The sequence below is a fragment of the Hyalella azteca genome, unplaced genomic scaffold (genome assembly GCF_000764305.2).
Source record: "Hyalella azteca isolate HAZT.00-mixed unplaced genomic scaffold, Hazt_2.0.2 contig5120, whole genome shotgun sequence".
In the NCBI taxonomy this organism is placed as follows: Eukaryota; Metazoa; Arthropoda; class Malacostraca; order Amphipoda; family Hyalellidae; genus Hyalella; species Hyalella azteca.
The window spans coordinates 38,272-63,284 of NW_025935320.1; the positions used below are offsets into that span (position 1 = coordinate 38,272).

Genomic DNA, 25,013 nt, shown 5'->3' on the forward strand with positions numbered 1-25,013 from the left:
CCACCACAACTAACAGCTGTAAAAGAACAGACCAGATAAAGCTATAGAAAAATATATGTTCAGATTTGAAATGCCTAGCACCATATCAAACCCAGTGGAATTCTAGTAGTTACTTGAAACTATCATCAGTCATGAAAAGATCCGGTCAAATGACACGATTTTAGATCTTCTGTGAACAAGGCACGAAAAGGAAAAGAATTGGTGACAGGCCACATCAGGGGCCATACTTTCAAAACTCGCTAAGTGAACGTAAGTACTTACGCTCTATTATCTTGTCTATGATTGGTGGATTTTGCTTGCGTGGCCGTCAATGATTGGCTGATGGACTTACGATCTTTTAACTTTTTTTGAAAGTATGGGCCCAGGCCTACACTTAAGCGCTGAGATCAATATGTAAGCTGCAGATCAATTCTGCTGGGACTCATATTCTAGCTTACAAAGAGCTGGTAAGAAGCTTCATATAAATGTATAATCACAATTAATCCAAGGAGAACATGAATTTTTTTGTGATTTGTTACAAGGGATTAACAGTTCATAGTTGTATTCTAGGGCAGGTCAAACAAATTGAAAGCATCAAGCATGTACACTAATTTATTTGTGATGAATAATTTTTAAGGATATTGGAAAGTTTGAGATACTTCAGGTATAGACTTGCACTTCATTTCTGCATCATTTTTAACATTTCAGATTGTTTCAAGCATTTCAGCCTTATTTCATCTATTCAAGTTGTCTGAGTAGGCAGGCTTATTAAACAGTCATGTCAAATAATCCAGGTGATAACAAGCCTCCTCCCTCAAGCCGAGGAAGAGGCTTAGCGTTACTGCTAGCCGTTAAGCAGCATCAACAGTTGTCTGATCAAGCATCTCAGCATCCTAGGACCCCTGATCATGACTCAGAACCTCGAGTAGCAGTGCCTCAAGCCAGTGAGCTACCAGCAACTGAGCCAGATAGAGAGGCAGATCCTTTTGGTCCTGCAACCTCGCAACCACCTCAGTTACCACATCAACCACCTCAGTTACCCAGCACTGGGCCGAGGGGACAACTTCCACATGTTAGAAGTTCTACTCCTCCTTCCATTGGGACTCGTGGAGCTCGTTTGATTGGTCCAAGACCTGGTAGCCCTGCATTTCCAAGAAGCCTTGCTGGTTCTGCCACTAATGTTTTTCAGGTGAGCATTTATTCATTAAAATCATGATTTAATTCTCCTAATCCATGTAGAAAATTAGTTGCTTCTAATACTTCTTGGAGTTCTTGTATTTATTCATTATCCTGTAGAATTGTAGGTTATGTGCTCATAAGTAATGCCTTGCATGTTCTTTTTATAGTGGTATAGGTATTTAACATGGCTAAACAAGTTAAAGAATATTTACATTAATTCTTCTTGAGCATTGCTTCTCTATATATAAATATAGTATGAATGAGAAACTTGTTTATCCGATTATGCAATAAGCAATGGTTGCCAGGTTGTTATGTTTATATATATATACCTATTAAAAATAACATCCTGTTTCTTATGTTTACAGTGGAAAAAATTATGTCTGCATATTTGTGTTGATGTGTGCAAATCTGTGTTACCTTGTTAATGTGTACCTCAAGGATCAATGTTGAACTTTTAAATGGGGCTCAGCAAAAGGGTATCAGATTTTTGTGATACATCTAAATTTTATTTTGATTGTCAGAGCTCATAAATTTATCCCTATTATTTTCTAAGTTGCAAGATTATTTTTTCATCAGGCGACAGGCGTTACTGCATCAAACCACACTCAGAAATAAAATTTTGTATCTATTTCCTGTAGTTTTTTCCTAAACATTTTGTTCAAGCAAACTGTTATGCTTGTATGAAATCTTTTATTGATTACAAAAATATATTTAAAAGGTACCATAGAAGATACAAAGCTCTAATGAAATATGGATATGATTAGGAAAATCAATAATATTTGACTGAATTATAACAACAAAGTATTTGCTAGCAACCTATTATTATATATTATGCCTGTTACTATTTATTATACCTGTTATGTATATTATATATTTTTATCTGTTATTATATAAAAATGTCAAATATTTGACTGAGGCTTAACATTGAAGTGTTTGCTAGCCAACCTGTCATTATTTATTATGTCTGTTGTATTTATCATACCTATTATATTTATCATACATTCATATCTGTTATTGTATAAGAACATCAAATCTTTGACTGAGGTATAACATTGAAGCGTTTGCTAGCCAACCTGTCATTATTTATTATGTCGGTTGTATTAATCATACCTGTTATATTTATAATATATTCACATCTGTTATTGTATAAGAACATCAAATCTTTGACTTGGGTATAACATTGAAGTGTTTGCTAGCCAACCTGTCTTTGTTTATCATACCTGTAATATAGGCATAACATTGAAGTGTTTGCTAGCCAACCTGTCTTTATTTATTATGCCTGTTGAATTTATAATATATTCATATCTGTTATTATATGAAGAATATCAAATCTTTGACTGAGGCATAACATTGAAGTGTTTGCTAGCCAACCTGTCTTTATTTATCATGGTACCTTTAATATTTATAATATATTCATATCTGTTATTATATGTAGAATATCAAATCTTTAACTGAGGCATAACATTGAAGTGTTTGCTAGCCTAGCGCAAGGGCCTTGCCTGTCACCTCCTCCATGGGGTCGGGGCTCAGTGGCAGCTCCAGTGGCCGAGCCAGCAGCCTTGCCACCTTGAGCCTGTCTATGCCCTCCAGGTATTCTGCTTTTACTTTAGAATTTGATAGAAAAATAATTTTGTAATTGCAAGGAAAAAATGAACTATTTCATGACATTATATTCATATTATTTTTTATTATATCATAGAACTGCCATTGCCTTGAATTATATACTTGGTCTTAAAGACAATGCGTTAGCTAAAATTAATGCACTCTGTAATTTTCTCTGTTTGTTGTAACTTTTTAGTCTTGGTAAAGTAGACTTGTATGTTAATTCCTGTACACCAAGGCTTAATATTTATTATCCCTGTACACAAGGCTTAATATTTATTATCCCTGTACACAAGGCTTAATATTTATTATCCCTGTACACAAGGCTTAATATTTATTATCCCTGTACACAAGGCTTAATATTTATTATCCCTGTACACAAGGCTTAATATTTATTATCCCTGTACACAAGGCTTAATATTTATTATCCCTGTACACAAGGCTTAATATTTATTATCCCTGTACACAAGGCTTAATATTTATTATCCCTGTACACAAGGCTTAATATTTATTATCCCTGTACACAAGGCTTAATATTTATTATCCCTGTACACAAGGCTTAATATTTATTATCCCTGTACACAAGGCTTAATATTTATTATCCCTGTACACAAGGCTTAATATTTATTATCCCTGTACACAAGGCTTAATATTTATTATCCCTGTACACAAGGCTTAATATTTATTATCCCTGTACACAAGGCTTAATATTTATTATCCCTGTACACAAGGCTTAATATTTATTANTTTCTTACCCACGAGGTAGGTATAAAAATGCGGGTTCATTTTGTTGTCTAAATAGTGAGACCATTTCTTACCCACGAGGTAGGTATAAAAATGCGGGTTCATTTTGTTGTCTAAATAGTGAGACCATTTCTTACCCACGAGGTAGGTATAAAAATGCGTGTTCATTTTGTTGTCTAAATAGCTGTCTCTTATACACATCTAGATGTGTATAAGAGACAGACTTTATAATATACATATGACTTGCTCATAGTGTTGATATTGATTAATGTTATTGTGTTGTCCAATGATGTTGGAAGTATCTTTGTGAATGAAATTTCACTTCTGGCAATTTGGGTGTGTTTTGTCTTGATCTTCTTCTTTCATTATTTGCAAATAGGTTTGCTGTTAAGGTTTGCTGTTTTAACCTTTGCACTTAACCTCGGTAGTTAATGGCAATGAATTCATTATGTCACCAGGAAGGAAACAGTTAAATTATTTTATTTATTACTTGATAAGAGTGAATACTTTCTAATTAAGCCCTGGAATTTGGCAACTTATGGTAATTTATATTGAGTTTGTTTACAGGCAGCTATGCAAGTATAGGATTGAAATGTGTTATTAAGCAATGTTAATTTATTTAAGATTGTTTACAAGCATCTCGGCAAGCATATGATTTAAATGTGTTATTAAGCTATGTTAATTTATTTGAAGGTTTGGTTACAGGCATCTCAGCAAACATAGGATTGATATGTGTTATTAAGCAATGCTAATTTATTGAAGGTTTGTTTTCAGGCAGCTCAGCAAACATAGGATTGAAATGTGTTATTAAGCAATGTTAATTTATTGAAGGTTTGTTTACAGGCATCTCGGCAAGCATAGGATTTAAATGTCTTATTAAGCAATGGTATTATCTGAAGGTTTATTTACAGGCATCTCAGCAAACATAGGATCGAAATATGTTATCAAGCAATGTTAATTATTTGAAGGTTTATTCACAGGCAGCTCTGTAGGCCGCGCCTCTGCCATACTCCAGTTACTGGGCAGCGTCGGCCCTCCACAGGTGCAGCAGGCTGGTGCCACCTCCTCTGAGTCACTCAAAGTGGCCGCTCATAAGACCAGGTACAGTTATTGTGCTATCTGTTATAGTTTTGTTATATTTCTGTTAAAGTTCTGTTATAGGTCTGTTATAGGTCTGTTATAGTTCTGTTACAGTTCTGTTATAGTTTTGTTATAGTTTTGTAATAGTTCTGTTATTGTGCTGTTATAGTTCTGTTATAGTTTTGTAATAGTTCTGTTATTGTGCTGTTATAGTTCTGTTATAGTTTTGTAATAGTTCTGTTATTGTGCTGTTATAGTTCTGTTAGAGTTCTGTTTTAGTTCTGTGGATGTACTATCAAGTTATTAGTTTGTAACTCCGTCAGCTAATCACTGACGGCTTTTTAAGCCAAAGCTACCAATCATAGATGAGAATTGGGCCGCTACATATAGGTACTTGAAGTTTTGATAGGTATAAATATGAATATGTTATAACTATGACTTCATAGTTCTGTTGTGTTTTGGTTGTTATTATAGTTCTTTTACACTAGTTCTACTAGATTATTTTTTGCTATATTATAGTTCTGTTATAGATTTATCTCACCAATTTGAGTGGAGTCTTGCAAGAGTTGACCTTTCTTTTGCTTCATGCGAATTTAATTTCTGTTATAAGTTTCATCATAAAATCTTGTTAATTTATACATTTCTATGGTTATTTCAATACGGTTTACCAGAAATACATATTCCTGTTATCAGTTCACCCATGCATTCCTAATTTAGTTATGTAAATGTGAAACAAAAGTTCGAAGTTCAGCTTCATTTGGACTAACTTGACATGGCTGTTAACGGTATTTCTTAGCCCGAAGTTCCCCCCAGGATTTGTATCAATATGTTAAAAAATATATATATGTTGCTTGTAAAGGCCCTGCTACACGGAGAAAGAATGTCATTGGCAGTGATCCATTGCAGTGACAATTGAGGCCAATTGGTAGCTCTTCATATTCTAGTAAACTTTTGTTAGAATAATTACTTAAGAATTAATCTTAGCATTATTTAAATAGTTAACATGTAACAGCATTTTTTTTATGTCCACATTAAATTATCGTATTATTTTCCCACGTTAAATAAACTCTAATTTAAAAATTACCTATGAATTATTGTTAACCTTATGCAAATGGATTACAACGTTTGGATTTTAAATCCACATCAAATTATCATATTCATTTGCTATTTCTACATGAAGTAATCATATTTATTTGTTATCTCCACCTTAAGTTATCGTATTCATTTGTTATCTCCATATTAATTTATCGTATTCATTTGTTATCTCCACGTTAAGTTATCGTATTCATTTGTTATCTCCACGTTAAGTTATCGTATTTATTTGTTATTTCCACATTAAAATATCGTATAAATATGTTATTTTCACATTAAATTATCGTATTAATGTTATTTAAACATTAAATCATCGTATTAATATGTTATTTTCACATTATATTATCATACCTGCATGTTATTTAAACATTAAATTATCGTTTTAATATGTTATTTTCCTATTAAATTATCGTATCTATATGCTATTTAAACGCTAAATTATCATATTAATATGTTATTTAAAAATTAAATTATCATATTAATGTTATTTTCACAAATTGGTTCAGGATGACTTAGCAAAAAGTACATCGCTATTTGGACAGTGTCTCATTAATTTCTCTGAGTGATAATTATCATTATCCATGTGCAGTTTTTACTTAGTATTCACTTATAATTTAATCAGGTTCGTGTATCGTATACAAACAGATTTGTACTCACACTCGTGTGTAGGCGTCATTAAAGGTGCAGGAGGTATTAACCTGGTATTAAATTAACCTGGTATTAAATTTTTTTCACAATTCTCCTAGAAATTTGAAAAATTATTTTTATTGATGAATATCTGAATGTTTGTATTTATTGATTACATTTGTTAATGCCTTGAAGTTTAAAGTAGTCCAGCCCCTCGCTCCTTGTCCTTGTCTGTCTCTTTGAAACATTTTCAGTGTTCATCAGACTAAAGGTCTTATGTTACCTTAGGGATTCGCAGTCTAAAATCTAATTTCATTGATCACATGAAGCTGATGGCAATATCATCAATTTTCTGATGCTGAGGGCTCAATTTTCTGATGCTGAGGGCTCAATTTTCTGATGCTGAGGGCTCAATTTTCTGATGCTGAGGGCTCAATTTTCTGATACTTAGGGCTCTATTTTAATGAATTGTTTGTATTCAGATTCAACGCGACCTGTAACTGGCTGCGGTTGCACCTTGACCCGAAGAAAGCGGTCTACGAGTACGCCGTCTTCTTTGAACCTGCAATAGACGCTCGCAACCTGCGCTTCAAGATACTGTCCAACCTCAAGGATAAGATCGGCAACACCAAGAGCTTTGATGGAGCTAAGCTCTGGCTGCCTGAAAGGCTTAAAAATGATGTAATCATCACGTGTTTGGGTTATATGTTGATGAACTATTGGATTATCAATATGGAGACTCTGGCTGCCTGAAAGGCTTAAAAATGATGTAATCATTACGTGTTTGGGTTATATGTTAATGAAATATTGGATCATCAATATGGAGACTCTGGCTGCCTGAAAGGCTCAGAAATTATGTAATAATTACGTGTTTGCGTTATATGTTGATGAACTATTGGATCGTCAATATGGAGACTCTGGCTGCCTGAAAGGCTTAAAAATGATGTAACAATTACGTGTTTGGGTTATATGTTGTTGAACTATTGATGTTTATAATATATGTGGTTGAAATATAATCATCAATATGGAGACAAAAGTGCTCGCAAGGTTTTGACGTGCTTTTGATGACACTTAATGATTACAACATTTGATGTAATCATTACGTGTTTGGGTTACCCTATATGTTGTTGAACTATTGGATCATGATCAATACGGAGACTAGAAGTGCTCGCTAGGTAAATTTTGACGTGCTTTTGATGTCACGTCATGTATAACGCAACCATCTTGAGTCTTACCCTCGCTAGTCCCTTACTACTTCCTCACTAATCTCGTACAAGTTCTTCACAAGTCTTACTAGTTCCTTTGAAATTATTTTTGATGAAGGAGTTCTCTGTTCATGTTTTCAACTGTCATGGCCTCGATGAGTTCTAGTTACCTATCATAATTTCAATATTTAACATTTTTTTCGAAGCAGTTTTAAATTCTTTTTTTTTTCTTTTGAGATATAAGAAATGTTCATTGTTACGCTCCCTTGTTCTCATTTCTTGTTGGTAGATACCTTGCGTCATCTGCTTGCCTTGTTTTGCTCACTTGTACCATTTCTAACACTTGTTCATGTCCTCTTGTACTCTCTTGTGCCCCTTCTTGTAGCCCTTTTGTACTCTCTTGTACCCCCTCTTGTACCCTTCTTGTAGCCCTCTTGTACCTCTCTTGTACCCTTCTTGTACCCCCTCTTGTACCCCTCTTGTACTCTCTTGTACCCCTCTTTTACCCCCTCTTGTACCCTTCTTGTGCCTCCTGTACCCTTCTTGTGCCTCCTGTACCCTTCTTGTGCCTCCTGTACCCTTCTTGTAGCCCTCTTGTACCCCTCTTGTACTTCTCTTGTACCGCTCTTTTACCCCTCTTGTACTCTCTCTTGTACCTTCTTGTACTCTCTCTTGTACCCCTCTTGTACTCTCTTGTACCCCCTCTTGTACTCTCTTGTACTTCTCTTGTACTCCCTCTTTTACTCCCTCTTGTACCTCTCTTGCACCCATATTGTACCCCCTGTTGTACCACCTGTACACGTGTGCAGCGTACGGAGCTGTCCACGGTGCAGCCCGTGACGGGCGAAGAGGTGCGGGTTCGTCTGGACCTGAAGCAGCGCACGTCGCTGGCGGACTGCGTGCAGCTCTACAACGTCCTCTTCATGCGCGTCCTGCGCCAGCTTCAGATGACCAGGGTCGGCTTCAGCTACTACCTGCCTGGTGCCAAGTTCCTGGTACCACAGCACAAGTTAGTACTGCAGTTGATACCCTCTTTAACCCACACAATATAGAAAAAATGCGTCGATATTTGGATAAAATCTGCCTTCTTGTCTCGAGTGCACAAACAGGTTAACTGTCTATTGTTATTCCTGTATTATAGTACAGTATAGATTGTTTCGCACCAAGTGTTATCGTTTAAAGATATTGGTTTGTCTATCAATCCAAGCATTGAGTTAACCAGCTGGCTTTAAATGCCCATAAATCATTCAGTCAAGCAGTTGAATTATGCGTCACACCATTTTTTTTAACAGGTTACTTCCCTTTACCATCACTTCCCATTTGCATCACCTCAATCGGGTCTCGCTTTTCCATCCTGCATTGGACCTCTATCATGTTAACTAACCCGCATTTTCTCTTATAATCTTCTCCACTGCCCACTCGATTTCTTCCATAAATCACCTGCAATAGTCCTTGTTTTGCAACAAGGACAAATTCAGAGGCCGGCCTCCCACTGGGGCGTGGCCCTATGGCGCAATGGTAGCGCGTCTGACTCCAGATCAGAAGGTTGGGTGTTCGAGTCACTCTGGGGTCATCGAGTTGTTTTGGTCCCGGGTTTGATACGCTGTAAAGGATTCGGGTTCATTGTTTTACGACTTGGTAGTCCTGCTTATTACGAAATCATGGGACTGATGGCTATGTATTTTACGCCTTTTATCCTTCTTTTAAAATTGTTCATTTTTGCCTTCTAGGCGTGTGAATTAAATTAATCCTTCGTTTGAAAGATTTGGTCTTGCGTTTATAACGTTACATTTGAGTCGCCCAAGGCACACGCGTATCCAGGATACTTATGGCGCCGCAATATATAGGGGCTGTTGGGGCGCGTATCCAGGATACTTATGGCGCCGCAATATATAGGGGCTGTTGGGGCGCGTATCCAGGATACTTAACGTTTCGGATATTGCCTGTACCTGAAAATTTATGTCTAGCAGGATAAAAGTAAGGAACTCCCAAGGCAGGTAGACCGTAGGAGGAAGGGTGTACAATAGAAATATGATTTATAATTTGGTTACTAAATGACACAAAATTGCTAATTACTTCAAATTTATAACTGGGTACTAAATGAGACTTCCATGCAAAATGTTGGTTGAACCTGGTCATTTTTCAAATAACGTTCGTTAGATAAGGATTATCAAGAAAATAAGGAATCCGAGAGGATGGCATTTGGATAGTAATTTGCAGGATAACGGAATTTCCAAACTGCAGAGATTATCAGGTAACACGCCTGTTTAATCTGCAAAAAATTTGAAGACTTTTTTAAGTATCCGACAACACTTGCTTAAAAACGGCATGAGGCTAACCTTATTTCGAGGTAGCAGCACATCTTTAGATTTGTTCACAAACGATAATTTCCAAACTCTGGAGAAAGAAATTTATACAACCTTGCTTTCCGATTTCATTCAAGGATTTTGATGCGGAAATCAAGTAGAAATTGTGAAACACAACGGCCCTATGGCGCAATGGTAGCGCGTCTGACTCCAGATCAGAAGGTTGGGTGTTCGAGTCACTCTGGGGTCAAGGACATTTTGAATATTTAACTCAATTAGAGCACATTGACTGTAAGTTTCTTTCCTTATACATGTCCTATAATAAATAATGATTGGGAGCTTGGCAGCTGACCTATTTTCGGTTGTTTTTTCTCATATCTTGCCGCTAATGATTCAGGCTTGTAAATGCTGTGTAATAATAATTTTTCTTGTTATTTCGTACTGTATATGTAATAGAATAATATCTCATTTTGTAGCATTGGTTCTAAGCAATTAACAAATGATTATCTGTAGCTGACCTCCTTGAAAAGTTCTTGATTGTGGGTTTTTTTCTTAATTGCATGACCCTATGGCGCAATGGGAGCGCGTCTGACTCCAGATCAGAAGGTTGGGTGTTCGAGTCACTCTGGGGTCATTAATTTTAATGTACAATGAATTCTGCTAGCCATTGTCGTAGAAACGTATTTTGCGAGAAATTTACGTCCGTATGGTAAGAAGTTATTATGATCAGTCATCAATTCTGATAAAAAAACAGGTCATATATATCGCATGTGCGTCGATTATAGCTATTTAAGTTGTTGTCACCTTAGGTGTAATATAAATTGTTAAAGTCAGTGCCAATGCCGGCCTCTTTTGAGCTTATTTCTTCGTAGGCTGACATGTCGTCGAGGCCGTGATCGTATAGTGGTTAGTACATTGCGTTGTGGCCGCAATAACCCAGGTTCGAATCCTGGTCACGGCAGAGCGACACAAACTTTTGATTTATCTGAAAAATGTTCTTTCACTATGAACGAGTACAATGTTTTGACCAGGCATATTACCATGATATTCAAATGTATTCCTTTTTTTATGTCTTGCAGAAAATTTTGCTTCGATATAAGGCTACAAGCTATAAAGAATAAGTAATGCATCTGAATACAACAATACATAATATAAGCAAAATGTCAAGGTTCTACCGAGACTCGAACTCGGATCGCTGGATTCAAAGTCCAGAGTGCTAACCATTACACCATAGAACCGCTTGACGTACGGCCAACCGCTCAGAGTTTTTAATGGTAGCTGATGAGTGATCACCTATGCTGTGCTGTGAGGTTGTTTGTGCTGTGCTGTGAGGACGTTTGTGCTGTGCTTAATGAACCGCTCAGAGTTTTTAATGGTAGCTGATGAGTGATCACCTATGCTGTGCTGTGAGGTTGTTTGTGCTGTGCTGTGAGGACGTTTGTGCTGTGCTGTGAGGACGTTTGTGCTGTGCTGTGAGGACGTTTGTGCTGTGCTGTGAGGACGTTTGTGCTGTGCTGTGAGGTAGGAGGACGTGTGTGTTGTGAGGTAGTTTGTGCTGTGCTGTGAGGACGTTTGTGCTGTGCTGTGAGGTAGTTTGTGCTGTGCTGTGAGGTAGTTTATGCTGTTCTGTGAGGACGTCTGTGCTGTGAGGACGTTTGTGCTGTGCTTAATGATGTCTGTACTGTGCTTAATGATGTCTGTGCTGTGCTTAATGATGTCATGTGCTGTGCAGGCTGGAGATCTGGCCAGGGTACGTGACGGCCGCGCACAGCATGGAGGGCGGCGTGATGCTGTGCGTGGACACAAGTCATAAGGTCCTGCGCACCACCACTGCGCATGAAGTCATGTACGTCATGCTTGTCTTCTAGTGAAATATACATTATATATAAATGTTGTGTCAATGTCATATCTTACATTCCTTTGAACACTAGTTGTCATGTGGGGTTGAAATTTTTAGCTTCTGTTGTTTGTGGGGCCTTGAATGATACGGATATGTTCTTGTTTTATTTTTGTAAATTTATTATTATGTTTTTTTTTGGGGTCTATATTTTGAGCTGCTATTGCTTGTGTGGCCTTGAGTGATAAGGATATGTTCTTGTTATTCTTCTGCAAGTTTATTATTAATACTCTTTTTACTTTTTTTTATTATTAATACTCTCTAAGTATTATTGAATATATCTATGTCCTCATAACCTACTACCTTGCTGTAGAACGTAAAATTTACTTTAATGTGTAAAGTGATGTTGTGATCTTCATCGGGTTAATAAAATATAATAATATACAAATATTATATATTATCTGAATAATTCATATATATATAATATGATAATATATAAAAAATATGGTGCAGGGCGACGGTGATGCGGTCGAGCTCTGGGACGTTCGAGATGGCAGCGAAGGCAGCGCTGCTGGGCAGCGTTGTTCTCACGCGCTACAACAACAAGACCTACAAAGTGGACGACGTCATCTTTACAGAGACGCCCAAGTCCACCTTCACCAACTCTAAGGGCGTCACGGTGCGTATTGTAAGACTGCGTCGTCTTCACAGAGACGCCCAAGTCCACCTTCACCAACTCTAAGGGCGTCACGGTGCGTATTGTAAGACTGCGTCGTCTTCACAGAGACGCCCAAGTCCACCTTCACCAACTCTAAGGGCGTCACGGTGCGTATTGTAAGACTGCGTCGTCTTCACAGAGACGCCCAAGTCCTCCTTTCTCCAACTCTAAGGGCTTCACGGTGCGTATTGTTGTAAGACTGCGTCGTCTTCTCAGAGACGCCCGAGTCATTCTTCACCAACTCTAAGGGCGTCACGGTGCGTATTGTAAGACTGCATCGTCTTCACAGAGACGCCTAAGTCCTGCTTCACCAACTCTAAGGGCGTATTGTAAGAGTAAGACTGCGTCGTCTTCACAGAGTCTCCGGTAAACGGCAGCTGTCAAAAACTATACGAAGTTATTCATTATACGAGTGTTACATAGTGACCGAGTTGGTAAGTTGCATTTGTTGCAAGAGTTACTTGTGTTATTTTAGTTGCTTCGAACCAGGTGCACTGCTGTTATGAGTTGTTGCTACTCATAATTTTAATCTAATTAATGCGATATTTTGTGCATATTTAAAGCTATGTTGCCTAAGTATAGCTCCTTGCCTTGACTCCGTAGTATAGTGAACCATGTTTGCCTGACTATGCTGTGTTTCATACGTGGTACAATATTTCATATTCAGATGACGTACATTGAGTACTACAAGCAGCAGTACAACATCGACATCAAGGATCATAACCAGCCCCTCTTGATCAACAAGGTCGCGAAGAAAGAAATCAAAGAGATGGTGAGTCCGTTATGATGGATTCTGAATGGCAGCAATTGGCTTCAATACTTGATACTTATGGCATCATTATGCAATTTACTTCGATGTTAATGCTGAAAAAATTTCCTTGAGGAAGAATGATATGGAATCAGGCTAGGGTAAGGCGTGATGATGAATGCTCAACGATAGTAAATGAATTGCATTAAACGGTTAATTATAACAGTACCTTTGATTGTGAATGTAAAAATAATAAAATATACTTGGATCATGTACCTACCAATGTGAACGTTGTTCCGTTGTGAGCTTTACAATGAACGTACTCTCATTCACGTGAAGTGCTGATGAAGTGGAAACCCGAGAGTGAAAATGAGACTATATTACCAAATAAACTAAGTAGATATGATTTGTTATTTTAATTATTGAATTTTAATGTTAATAAATGGTATTACCAAATAAACTAAGTAGATATGATTTGTTATATTAATTATTGAATATTAATGTTGATAAATGCACAACAGCACGACTTGAAGCTGCTGTGCCTGATCCCCGAGCTGTGCTACATGACGGGCCTGACAGAAGAGATGCGCAGGGACTTCAAAGTAATGAAGGACGTGGCGCAGCACACGAGACTGCCGCCTCTTGCGCGCCAAGACGCGCTTCTCAAACTAGTCCACAACATCAACAGTGAGTTGAACAACAGCAACAGTGAGTTGAACAACATCAACAGTTAGGTGAACAATATCAACAGTGAGTTGAGCAATATCAACANGTTCTATTATGAGGGACACTGTTTTGTTTCGATGCTCATGATATTGTTTCCATGCGTGGAACATTCTTTCCATGCCTGGGACGTTGTTTCAATGGGCGTTATATGTGTTGCTATACAAATTTCTCACATTCATTTACTCACCCATATTGACCTTTACGTGGAGATTTATTCTACCTTTAACATTATAAATGGTTGACTCTGCTGATACAATGTCTATTGTTTGCTTAGGTACACATAAAAGGGGCTGCTGATACAATGTCTATTAATTGCTTAGGTGCACATAGAAGGGGGGCGCTGGGTGGTGATATTCACAAAACGAGACTCGCGATGCGCTACGCAGTTCGTGGCTACGATGAACATCGTGTGTCGCCCTCTTGGTATACGCCTGGGCGCTCCTGAGATGGTCGAGCTGCAACAGGACCGCGTCGAGGCCTACGTCACTGCATTGCGGGAGTCCCACTCTAAAAAGGTTTGATTTCAGATGCTCCCCAAATACTTGACTCTTGGCTTTGTCATGAGCGATGATAATCTTGTGAAATTAGGCATTGCTGGCCATATGAATATACACTCTGATAAGGATTTTCGGCGTAAACCGATGTAATAAATGAAGCACTTGTGCCTCGCAGCTGCTGCAGGCTCCAGTCATCGAAGTAATAACCTTTCTGATGATAAATTTCAGTTGAAACAGATGTAAGAATTGAAGCACTTGTACCTCGCAGCTGCTGCTGCTGGCTCCAGTCATCGAAGTAATCACCTTTCTGATGATAAGTTTCAGTTGAAGCAGCTTAAGAATTGAAGCACTTGTACATCGCAGCTACTGCTGGCTCCGGTCGTCAAATTTATCATTTTTCTGGTGATAAATTTCAGTTGTAACAGATGTAAAAATTGAAGCACTTGTACCCCGCAGCTGCTGCTGGCTCCGGTCATCTTTAAATTAATCACATTTCTGATGATAAATTTCAGTTGAAACAGATGTTAGAATTGAAGCACTTGTACCCCTCAGCTGCAGCTTGCTCCGGTCATCAAATTAATCATTTTTCTGATGATAAATTTCAGTTGAAACAGATATAAGAATTAAAGCACTTGTCCCCCGCAGCTGCAGCTGGCTCCGGTCATCTTTAAATTAATCACATTTCTGATGTTAAATTTCAGTTGAAACAGATATAAAAATTGAAGCATTTGTACCCCGCAGCTGCTGCTGGCGGTGATCATCATGCCATCGCAGCGCGAGGACCGCTACAACGCCGTCAAGAGGGTTGCCTGCTCAGAGCTCGGTCTGCCCACGCAGTGCATCGTCGCACGCACAATCTCCAACGACGCCAAGCTTAGATCTGTTACACTTAAGATCGCCTTACAGATCAACTGCAAGCTTGGTGGGGAGCTGTGGGCACTCAAGATACCCATGCAGGGACTCATGGTGGGTCATGGTACTTGGAGTGGATACCAGGGGTGTGTCATGGTACCTAGAGTGGATACCAGGGGTGGGTCATGGTACCTGGAGTTGTTGTTGTGGTTCCCCGGTCTCATTTTTATAAGAGACCCCCCTCGCGCAAGTACGACACCACCGACAGGGGGTCGCTCCAGAGCTGTAGGGTTGAGGTTATGTGGTGGTGTTGTCTGAGGTCATAACTCATAGTCCTTGAAGGGGATACCAGGGCTGGGTTATGGTACTCTTGGCGGGTACTAGGGGTCGGGCACGGTGGTATTTGGTTGTCAATGTATGGATTCGCATGATAAAGGGCAGAAATCATCAATCGGAGATGCATTATTCTTACTCGTGCAACACTTACTCGTGTATGAATATTAATGAGCGTTTATTGACGTTCTGAAGTTACATTGTAGCAGAATAGCTCCGTATGTTTCCAAGCTAATGCAGACAAAACGCTAAAATATTTGAAAAATAAAAGCGAGATAAAAGCTATCATTTAGATATCGATATCAATTGATTATATGTGGCATTGGTGCACTTCTAAATTATACACAAAAAAGTGACTGAGACATTGTCGAAATAGCGGTGCATTTTTCGCTTGTGTGGGTCACCATGCGGCAGTTTGTCCAGGCAAAAAGGAGCATCGTTGCAGAAAGTGTTTTAATGTATGGAAAATGAATCCATTAATTTTTCTGAGTGTAGATTGATATTCATTACATGTTAACGTTTATTTTCAGCGCATTTTCTCATTTATGGAAAAATGGTCTATTGTGCTCGTCATGTCCGTCCGTCCGTCCGTGACTTAACACGTTTTCGTCGACGAGAAAATGCGCGCTCTGTCACTCACTGCAGTGAGTACTGAGTTATATTTTTTATCATTGGTTGATATATTTATTACACATTATAGGTGTGCGGCATCGACGTGTACCACGACCCGACAAGACGAGGCAGCTCAGTGGCAAGCTTCGTCTCCTCCACCAACGTCACCCTCACCAAGTGGTTCAGTCGCGCCTCCTTCCAGAACCCCGGCGACGAGATCGTCAACGGCCTCAGAACTTCGTTCTTAGCCGCGCTCAAGAATTACCACGAGGTGTGTATGTTTAGTGCGTGATGGTGGAATGGTTATAGAATGATGATGTGTCTGATGCATAATAGTGGAATGGTTATAGAAACATGATGTTGTGTTTAATGCATGATGTTGAGATGATTGTAAATACATGATGTTGTGCTTAGTTTAGTGCAAGTAGTTGTGATGGTTATAGAAACAACATGTGTTTAGTGCATGATGTTGAAATGGTTATAGAAACATGATGTGTTTAGTGTATGATATTGGAATGATTATAGAAAGATGATGTTGTGTTTAATACATGAATTTGAAATGATTATAGAAACATGATGCTGTGTTTCGTGCGTGTTGTTGAAATGGTTATAGAAAGATGATGTTGTGTTTAATGCATGATGTTGAGATGGTTATAGAATGATGTTGTGTTTAGTGTATGATGTTGGAATGGTTATAGAAACATGATGGTGTGTCTAATGCATGATGCTGAGATGGTTATAAAAAGATTATGTTGTGTTTAGTACATGAATTTGAAATGATTATAGAAACATGATGCTGTGTTTCGTGCGTGTTGTTGAAATGGTTGTAGAAACATGATGTTGTGTTTAGTGTATGATGTTGAAATGATTATAAAAACATGATGTTGGAATGATTATAGAAAGATGATGTTGTTTCCAATGCATGTTGTTGAAATGATTATAGAAACATGATGTTGTGTTTAGTATATGATGTTGAAATTATTATGGAAAGATGAGAGATTGTGTTTCGTGCTAGTAGTTGTGATGGTTATAGATACAACATGCATTTAGTGCATGTTGTTGTGATGTAGAAAGAAGATGTTGTGTCTACTAACTGGATCTATAGCCAAGTATGATGTTGCTTTCCTCCATGAAGTAAAGTTTTAAATGGTGATTTTCGCGATTTAAGTTTCTATTTAATTTAAACAAAGAGCATTAAAGATTTATTTAAAAAAAATCATTCATCAAATGATCCAGGTCACTTCTGCCATCTCTTTAATTTTTTCTACGAGTATGATTGTTTAAACTTCGCATGCGATGAATGTTTCTGCTTGCCAAATAATTTAATAATGTTGTATTTATTTGTAACCCTCTATCAAGCTTTATACCTCTCCTGGTGAACGCTCAGTTACTTTGAAACATCCACAACACAATAATATTTCTTCGTGACTCACAACTCTAATCTGTGCAGGTGAACGCTCAGTTGCTTAGAAACATCCACAGCACAATAATATTTCTTCGTGAGGGCAGCTCTCCCTGGTCCAGGAAGTCGAGCTCCCGCAACTGGCGTCGGTCTTCAGGAACTTCGACGGGTGTGTGGCTGCTTTTTCATCCATGTTCGGGAATAGTGACACACTTTCCAATAGTGATTCATTTTCCAATAGTGACACACATTCCAAATGTGGCACACATTCCAAATGTGGCACACATTCCATGAGTGACACACTTTTAGGTTTTCAAATAGTGACACATTTTCCAATCGTAATACATTTTCCAATAGTGACACACATTCCAAGTGTGACACACATTCCAATTGTGACACTTTTAGAATTTTCAAATAGTGACACATTTTCTGTACGTTGCACTGACAAGCCTTTTTTGCTGGACAAAAGGAGTATTAGGATGACCCACACAAGGGCAAGAAGTGCATCACCATTTGGACAATATTTATTTATTTGCCTAAGTGCAAAGATGATCTTCGGATCCGTATAATATTTTCAGTCGTCCATTCTTTCAGTTAATTTAGTTCGCTAACTAATTTTAGGGCGATTCAATGACAAGTACAGTAATATGGCACAAGTAGCCCTTCTATTTCCTGCTGCACTTCAAAGTCACGCATAATAGACCACACTATTGCCGAACGCAACTGGTTAGTACAGTAATGTGGCACAAGTAAACCATTTATTTCCTGCTGTCCCGCATAAAAGACCACACTGTTGCCAAACGCAACTGGTTAGTACAGCAATGTGGCACAAGTAGACTTATTTCCTGCTGCACTTTGAAGCCAGGTATAATAGACCACACTATTACCAAACGCAACTGGTTAGTACAGTAATGTGGTAGCGCCTTTTATTTATTGACGCACAGAAATCTGGTGATATCAGGCATTTTCCTCCATGCTTCAAAGCCTCCTCATAATAGACCACACCATAAGAACGATGACACGTCCTAAGAATTACGTATCAGGCCACGTTTATCCATAGCGATTGCTCTTTATTAAGATAGTCAGACCATTAATATACTTGCCGTTTGCAGGTACGACTTTCTGCTGGTATCGCAGCACGTGCGACAAGGGACCGTATCCCCCACGCACTACGTGGTCGTGCATGACGGGGTGGGGCTCAAAGTGGACAACCTGCAGCGTCTTACCTACAAGCTCACGTATCTCTACTACAACTGGCCGGGCACCATCCGCGTGCCTGCTCCGTGCCAGGTTTGTTGTAGGGTACAGTAGCAGCACCAGCTCACGTATCTCTAATACTACAACTCACCTATCACCGAACATTTTATCAGCATTGTGTAGCTTCACTTTATAACATGTTGAATGATCACTTTAGGCAGGGGTATTACAAGAAAATAAACGTGTGCTTTTGCTCTACATTATACGCTTGGAGACTATAACGATTTCTTCCAAGTCTTCTAAGTCACCAAAGTAACTCTTTGTCTACCAAGGAAATGACTAGTGTAATAAATCTGTTTAATTTCATCGGATTATTTGTTCTGTGACACAATTTTTGCCATAAACTAAAATTAGTTTTTCAACTCAAAAATTGTGTTCGCTAATTAGTGGCTAAAAAGTAACTCAAGTTCAGTTGATATCTTTTGCTAGAATTATCTGTTCATATTGATATTTGATTGCTAAGGATAGATTGGAAGAAGTTTTCTTGCGGCAAATTTTTTCTCAATAGTCACTCATGATATGAACGTAAGAAAACGATGGAATTAAAGAAAACGTTTCTCAGTCGAACTGATCGTTGCAAACGCCCTTGAGAAAACTTTCGTTCTCATGACCACTAAACAAACAGCGCGCGGTTACCGCAAGAATCATAATTATACATTAATAATACTTATTACTTTTTGGTTCTTAGTCATTTATTTATACAGAAGCTATACGGCGTAACCCCTGATATAAGCGTGAGGATGTTCGACTCGTGTTGGTCGTGTTACTCGTGCACAAATTATTTATTTATTTTTGACAGCAGCAGGAACCAGAACCACAATAAATAAGCAAAAAGGGAAAAAAAATCAGAGATACTGATGTAAAAGATTTTCCTATGAGCTACAATTTTCTGGAGGAGAATTTTTTTGAAAATCTACAATTTTCTCTCACGCATTCAATGCCTCTTAGAAATGATGTTGGATATCAAGACACCTCTTTAGTATGTAGTCGTTTGACGCACTAGTGTAGGTTGTTATAGTTCCGAGCAAGATAACCGTATCACCGGAATAACCTGTGCATTAACTAAGTTTTGACTTCTTTTGTTACATGTAAATTACATTAAAGTTACGCATTCATCTGCACGGTTGTCTCCACAAAAACCTTGCCAGATCGGCGTTCCGATTGTGGGGCGTCCAGTTGTCACGACTACTATAAATAAAAACTTGCTAGATAGTGTTTAATTACATGATAATTAAACACTACATGATAATTAAACACTACATGATCTAATACATGATTTAATTAAACATGATAGTGTTTAATTAAACTATAAAACGAATTTTAATTTAAATTCTATAAATTTCACGATTAAATTTAACCGTCCCCTCTATTCTTTGGAGGGTCGAGTTTGGTATCCGCGACCGGCATACAGCAAGGCGATCCTTTTGGCCCTGCTTTATTCTCTTTAGGAATTGACGAGGTGGTACGCCTGTCTCTTATACACATCTAGATGTGTATAAGAGACAGCTTATGTAGAATACGCTAANTATCGCGTCTGTTGCGATAGTTAAAAATAAAATTTATTCTCGCATCTATCTTTAGATGCGAAACCTTTTGATTCTCGTACGAATCTTTAGATACGGAACCTTCTTTTGATTCTCGTATGAATCTTTAGATACGAAACCTTCTTTTGATTCTCGCATGAATCTTTAGATACGGAACTTTTTTTTTTGACTCTCGTATGAATCTTTAAATGAGCAACCTTCTTTTGATTCTCGTATGAATCTTTAGATGCGGAACTTTTTTTTTTTTGACTCTCGTATGAATCTTTAGATGCGGAACCTTTTTTTTGACTCGTATGAATCTTTATTGACGGAACCTTCTTTTGACCCTCATAAGAATCTTTAGATACGGAACCTTCATACCTGGAGGCGTCACATAACGTTTCTTGCGTCGTTCTGCATCTTAGCTTCGTTTTTGTGTGTATTGAACGAACGTCTGTTGTTTCTGTTTCTGTTTGGAAAGTAACTGCGGATGGATCTGTTAGGTGCGAGTCACGATTTTGGCCGTTTTTGCTGTTTTTTTGGCCGTTTTTGCTGTTACTGGCCACGCGATGGAATGTTGACGCGTGCCTTTCTGGGACGCCAAAGCTGCTCAAGTGTGGCATTCAAGCGACTTTTTCTACATTTTCTCTTTTTAAATTGTGTTTTGTTTGGAAATTTATTGACGAGTTATTGGTGGAAACTCAATAGCCGACGGCGGACGATCTTGGATACGCTTTGGGAACAAGTTTACGCCATTTTTCTTTGAAATTTCTTCTGTCTTCCGCCCAAAGCGGGTACGTAATTTCATTGTAACCTGTAGTTTTTTCAGAATTATATTGTCATAATCTATATAATATTGTCTTTTCCTGCATAATATACTTCCTTTGCTAAGTGACTATCCCTTTGTGTGGACACTCAACCTGAACGTTACTTTTACATCAAGACTGGAAAATTACTATTATTACTTCTATTACTACTCTATTACATTACATTATTACTTCTATTCCATATTGAAACTCTATTCAATATCCCTGATCTTGTGCACCGTTCGTACATTATTACTTCTATTCCATATTGATACTCCGGCATATCCCTGATCGGTGCACCGTTCGTAATTTAGTGCAAGTCCCTCCACACGACTCCTCTCTAGGGCACAGCTCTCCTAGCACCTGCGGCAGCAGCGCTGCTAGTCAAGTCGTGCTTCGCGTCTTCGCTCATCCATGCAATCTGTACCAATCGTGGCTATAGGAAAAGTATCATCAGCTCTTTTACTGAAGAATCGTCTAATTTCGTGTAAACTGTTAGCCGGTATATATCTGTACTGCCAATCCTGCCCTAAAGCAACGACCTAATCAACCAAGTCTAATTCCGTGTTAACTGTTAGTCTGTATCTATCTATACTGCCCTAAAGCGAACCAATACCAATCGCAATTTTTGGTGTGGAACAGGAAAAGTATCTTCAGCTCTTTTACTGAAGACTCGTCTAATTCCGTGTAAACTGTTGGTCCGTATCTATCTATACTGCCAATTCTGCCCTACTGCAACCTAAAGCTGCTACCTAATCAACTAACACTATCGCCTTCCAATCGTTTAGTTAGGTGGAATCCGGAAATAATTTCCGCTACAGAATAAAGCGTAATATATGTTTTCTTCAGCTCGTTTACTGAAGCATCGTCTAATTCCGTGTAAACTGTTAGTCTGTATCTATCTATATTGCCAATCCTGCCCTACAGCAACTACCGTACCTAATCAACCAACACATCTACCAATCGTTCATTTGGTGTGGAATCAGGAAATAATTTCCGCAGCAGAAAAAGGCTTAGAAGATGTTTTCGATGTTTCAAATGTGATCTCGATTTAATTTTTCCATATTGGCGTGTTGGCTTGAACGTTTCAGTCTTCCATTTAGCGCCGAAAACATTCGCACATTCAATTACGCACGCACATAATAATGCGATCCTGAACGCACCAGCTTTTCCATTTGATGTCAAAGTGAGACGATCGTTCCCGTCTTGAATTTTTTTAATGGGAACTCGGTCTTGAATCTCAGGACGATTCATACCACTTCTATCTATTGTTCATATTTATTTCGATTCACTGAAGCCTATAGAACTTGACGCTCTCTAATTACGAATTACCATGTCCGTTACTTAGCTATTCCTTGATAAATTATAGAAAAATCGGTGTTTGGCATGAGTGTCTAATAGGTTTCGACGCAAACCACACTTAACTTCCAGTTCTTCTGAATAAATAAAATTTGTTCATAATTGTTTATAAAATTACTCTTTTATGCTTACACTGAACTATGTAGCCTATCTATGTGTCATGGGTCAATAGCTGCGTCCATGCAACACTGCATGTGGGTGTATGACGAATAATCTCTTTATTAATAATGATTACTTGATAATTAGTTTTACGAACCTTTATTTTGCAGTATCAACTATTATATATATTTTTGCGGATCATAAGTTGTTTTGGTCACAAGACAAGCTTATTTAGTATAATCACCCATAATATTATCGAGGTCGTACAATTTATTACCGTCGTCTCGTGCTTGATACTACCTAAAGTTCACCAGTAAATATTTTTTCTAGTTAAGAATAAGATTTTCTTGTATCACGCGTGCCCAGGAGCAGTTAATGTAGCCTGAAGCTAAGCTCGTTTCGGGAAGCCTACTATCACGCTTCCCGTGCTTCTGGCTGCGATCCTGATATTTTTCCTCGCGTTTGTCTCATGTTTATTCTTTATGTTTCAGTACGCCCACAAATTGTCATACCTCGTTGGCCAGAACATAAGGAAGCCCACGCACGACGCGCTCCAGGACAAACTCTTCTATCTCTGAACTGCTCTGCGACTCTGGTGCTCTGCAACTCTGCACTGCTCTGCAACTCTGAACTGTTTTGCAGCTCTGGTGCTTTGCGACTCTGAACTGCTCTGCAACTGTGGTGCTCTGCTACTCTGGTGCTCTGCTACTCTGGTGCTCTGCTACTCTGGTGCTCTGCTACTCTGGTGCTCTGCTACTCTGAAGTGCTCTGCTACTCTGAAGTGCTCTGCAACTCTGGTGCTCTGCAACTCTGGTGCTCTGCAACTCTGGTGCTCTGCAACTCTGGTGCTCTGCGACTCTGGTGCTCTGCGACTCTGAACTGCTGTGCAACTGGTGCTCTGCGGCTTTTGCTTCTCTCCGACAGCTTCTTCTTTCGCGTTTAATTCACATGTTATTTTCTCTATAATTAACGGTAGTTTGGACGTTGCCTTCTTCTATCCTGTTTTTGCTGCTTTGTGGTTCTGATTGTTGTTCAGTTCAGTTCCTACGTTCTTCAGTTCTTCTCCCTACTTGGCTCTTTTTTGGCAATTTTCTGTTTTTATCTTCCGCCACCTATTTCTCTTCAGTTCAGTTTTATTTAATAATTTTATTTAGTTATTCTCATTTATTCTACTTATATTGGAGAAGATTTTCTTCTCCTCACTCTTGTTTTTCCCTCTTACAAGTCTCGTCTCTTGAGATCATCTGAATGGCTAAGTGGATATGGAGGCTTTGCAATTAGTAACTGTAGCGCGACAGTGAAGCAATGACAACGTTTGTGGTGTTCAACAACGTTTCGACGTTTGTGGTGTGCAACAACGTTTCGACGTTTGCGGTGTGCAAAAACGTTTCGACGTTTGTGGTGTGCAACAACGTTTCGACGTTTGCAGTGTGCAAAAACGTTTCGACGTTTGCGGTGTGCAAAAACGTTTCGACGTTTGCGGTGTGCAACAACGGTTCGACTTTTGTGTTAGTTTGCAGGTAGTTTCTAGTATTTTTAAGCTGTAACGTTTTTTTTCTTCTGTGTACCAACGAAGATTGTGATTGCTGAGCTCAACGGATAGTTCAATGAAGATCCTTGGAAGTATACAACTCTGTTATTACATACCATGGCTTATTGCTTGACTTACGTGACCAGGTAGCTTTTAGCTGATGCAGCAATCTTTGTGCCCACTCTTCGTACCTATATATATATTGTCCATAGTTAACAGGATTAGTTTCATTTGAATATAGTTTGAATTGCGAAAAACGAAAAAGTGATGCGGTTAAGACCAATTTAAGGGCAGAGTTCCATCTGAATAAAGAATCCTCATCGTTGCGATTCAAAATTAACGTGTATTGATAAAGAGCGAGTGCCTTTACGCATTCTGAAAGCAAATTTTTTCCCCAATCGCGCAGGTTTGCGCTTCTTCACTCGTCAAAATTGCTTTTGTTTTGATTTCCAGCGGCACTGATCCCAAGCGTCACATTACGTTTGTAAATGTAAGTTGTTTTCTAAGCTCTGCCTACTTACTTCGTCTTTGTATTATTTTTCCTTATAAGTTTCCTCTCATTGTTTTTCGTACTTGCTTGAGCTCTGTAGGCTTTTCCCTCTACTATCATTAAGATGCTGGTGCAGCTTCGTTCTTGTTAGCTCTTGTGGGTTGGTCAGTTGAGATCTGTCGGCTCTTGTAGCCTATGAACGGTTTGTTATTTTTATGAAAGATACGTCAGTCTCGAACGATTTCGTTCGACACGTGTTTTGATTTATCAGTATTTATCGGTAATTTCAGATTACCGGTGCAAGGTGTCCGAGTCAGCAGCCGTCTGAATCTTGGTATCCAACTTCCTGTACTACTTAATGTTTCTGCTAATAACTTTCCTCGTATTTTTAGTTATCTAAGTACAAACG

At 38.5% G+C, this 25,013-nt stretch overlaps 1 protein-coding gene and 5 non-coding genes across 6 annotated transcripts; 5 read left to right on the plus strand and 1 right to left on the minus strand.

Moving 5' to 3' along the window:
- Positions 1-693: 693 nt before the first annotated feature.
- On the plus strand, positions 694-23,273 carry LOC108680057 (protein argonaute-3). Its single transcript, XM_047880290.1, has 15 exons — positions 694-1,168; positions 2,639-2,748; positions 6,786-6,984; positions 8,318-8,517; positions 11,547-11,660; positions 12,165-12,330; positions 13,037-13,141; positions 13,639-13,825; positions 14,174-14,358; positions 15,082-15,306; positions 16,226-16,412; positions 17,642-17,708; positions 18,376-18,438; positions 18,652-18,829; positions 23,075-23,273. The coding sequence occupies exons 1-15, from the start codon at positions 758-760 to the stop codon at positions 23,159-23,161; spliced, it is 2,484 nt and encodes an 827-aa protein (XP_047736246.1). The 5' UTR covers positions 694-757; the 3' UTR covers positions 23,162-23,273.
- Trnaw-cca lies at positions 9,010-9,081 on the plus strand. The gene has a single exon. It is a non-coding gene; the product is annotated as a tRNA-Trp (tRNA).
- Trnaw-cca lies at positions 9,993-10,064 on the plus strand. Its single transcript has one exon. It is a non-coding gene; the product is annotated as a tRNA-Trp (tRNA).
- Trnaw-cca lies at positions 10,377-10,448 on the plus strand. Its single transcript has one exon. It is a non-coding gene; the product is annotated as a tRNA-Trp (tRNA).
- Trnah-gug lies at positions 10,704-10,775 on the plus strand. The gene has a single exon. It is a non-coding gene; the product is annotated as a tRNA-His (tRNA).
- On the minus strand, positions 10,981-11,052 carry Trnaq-uug. Its single transcript has one exon. It is a non-coding gene; the product is annotated as a tRNA-Gln (tRNA).
- Positions 23,274-25,013: the final 1,740 nt, after the last annotated feature.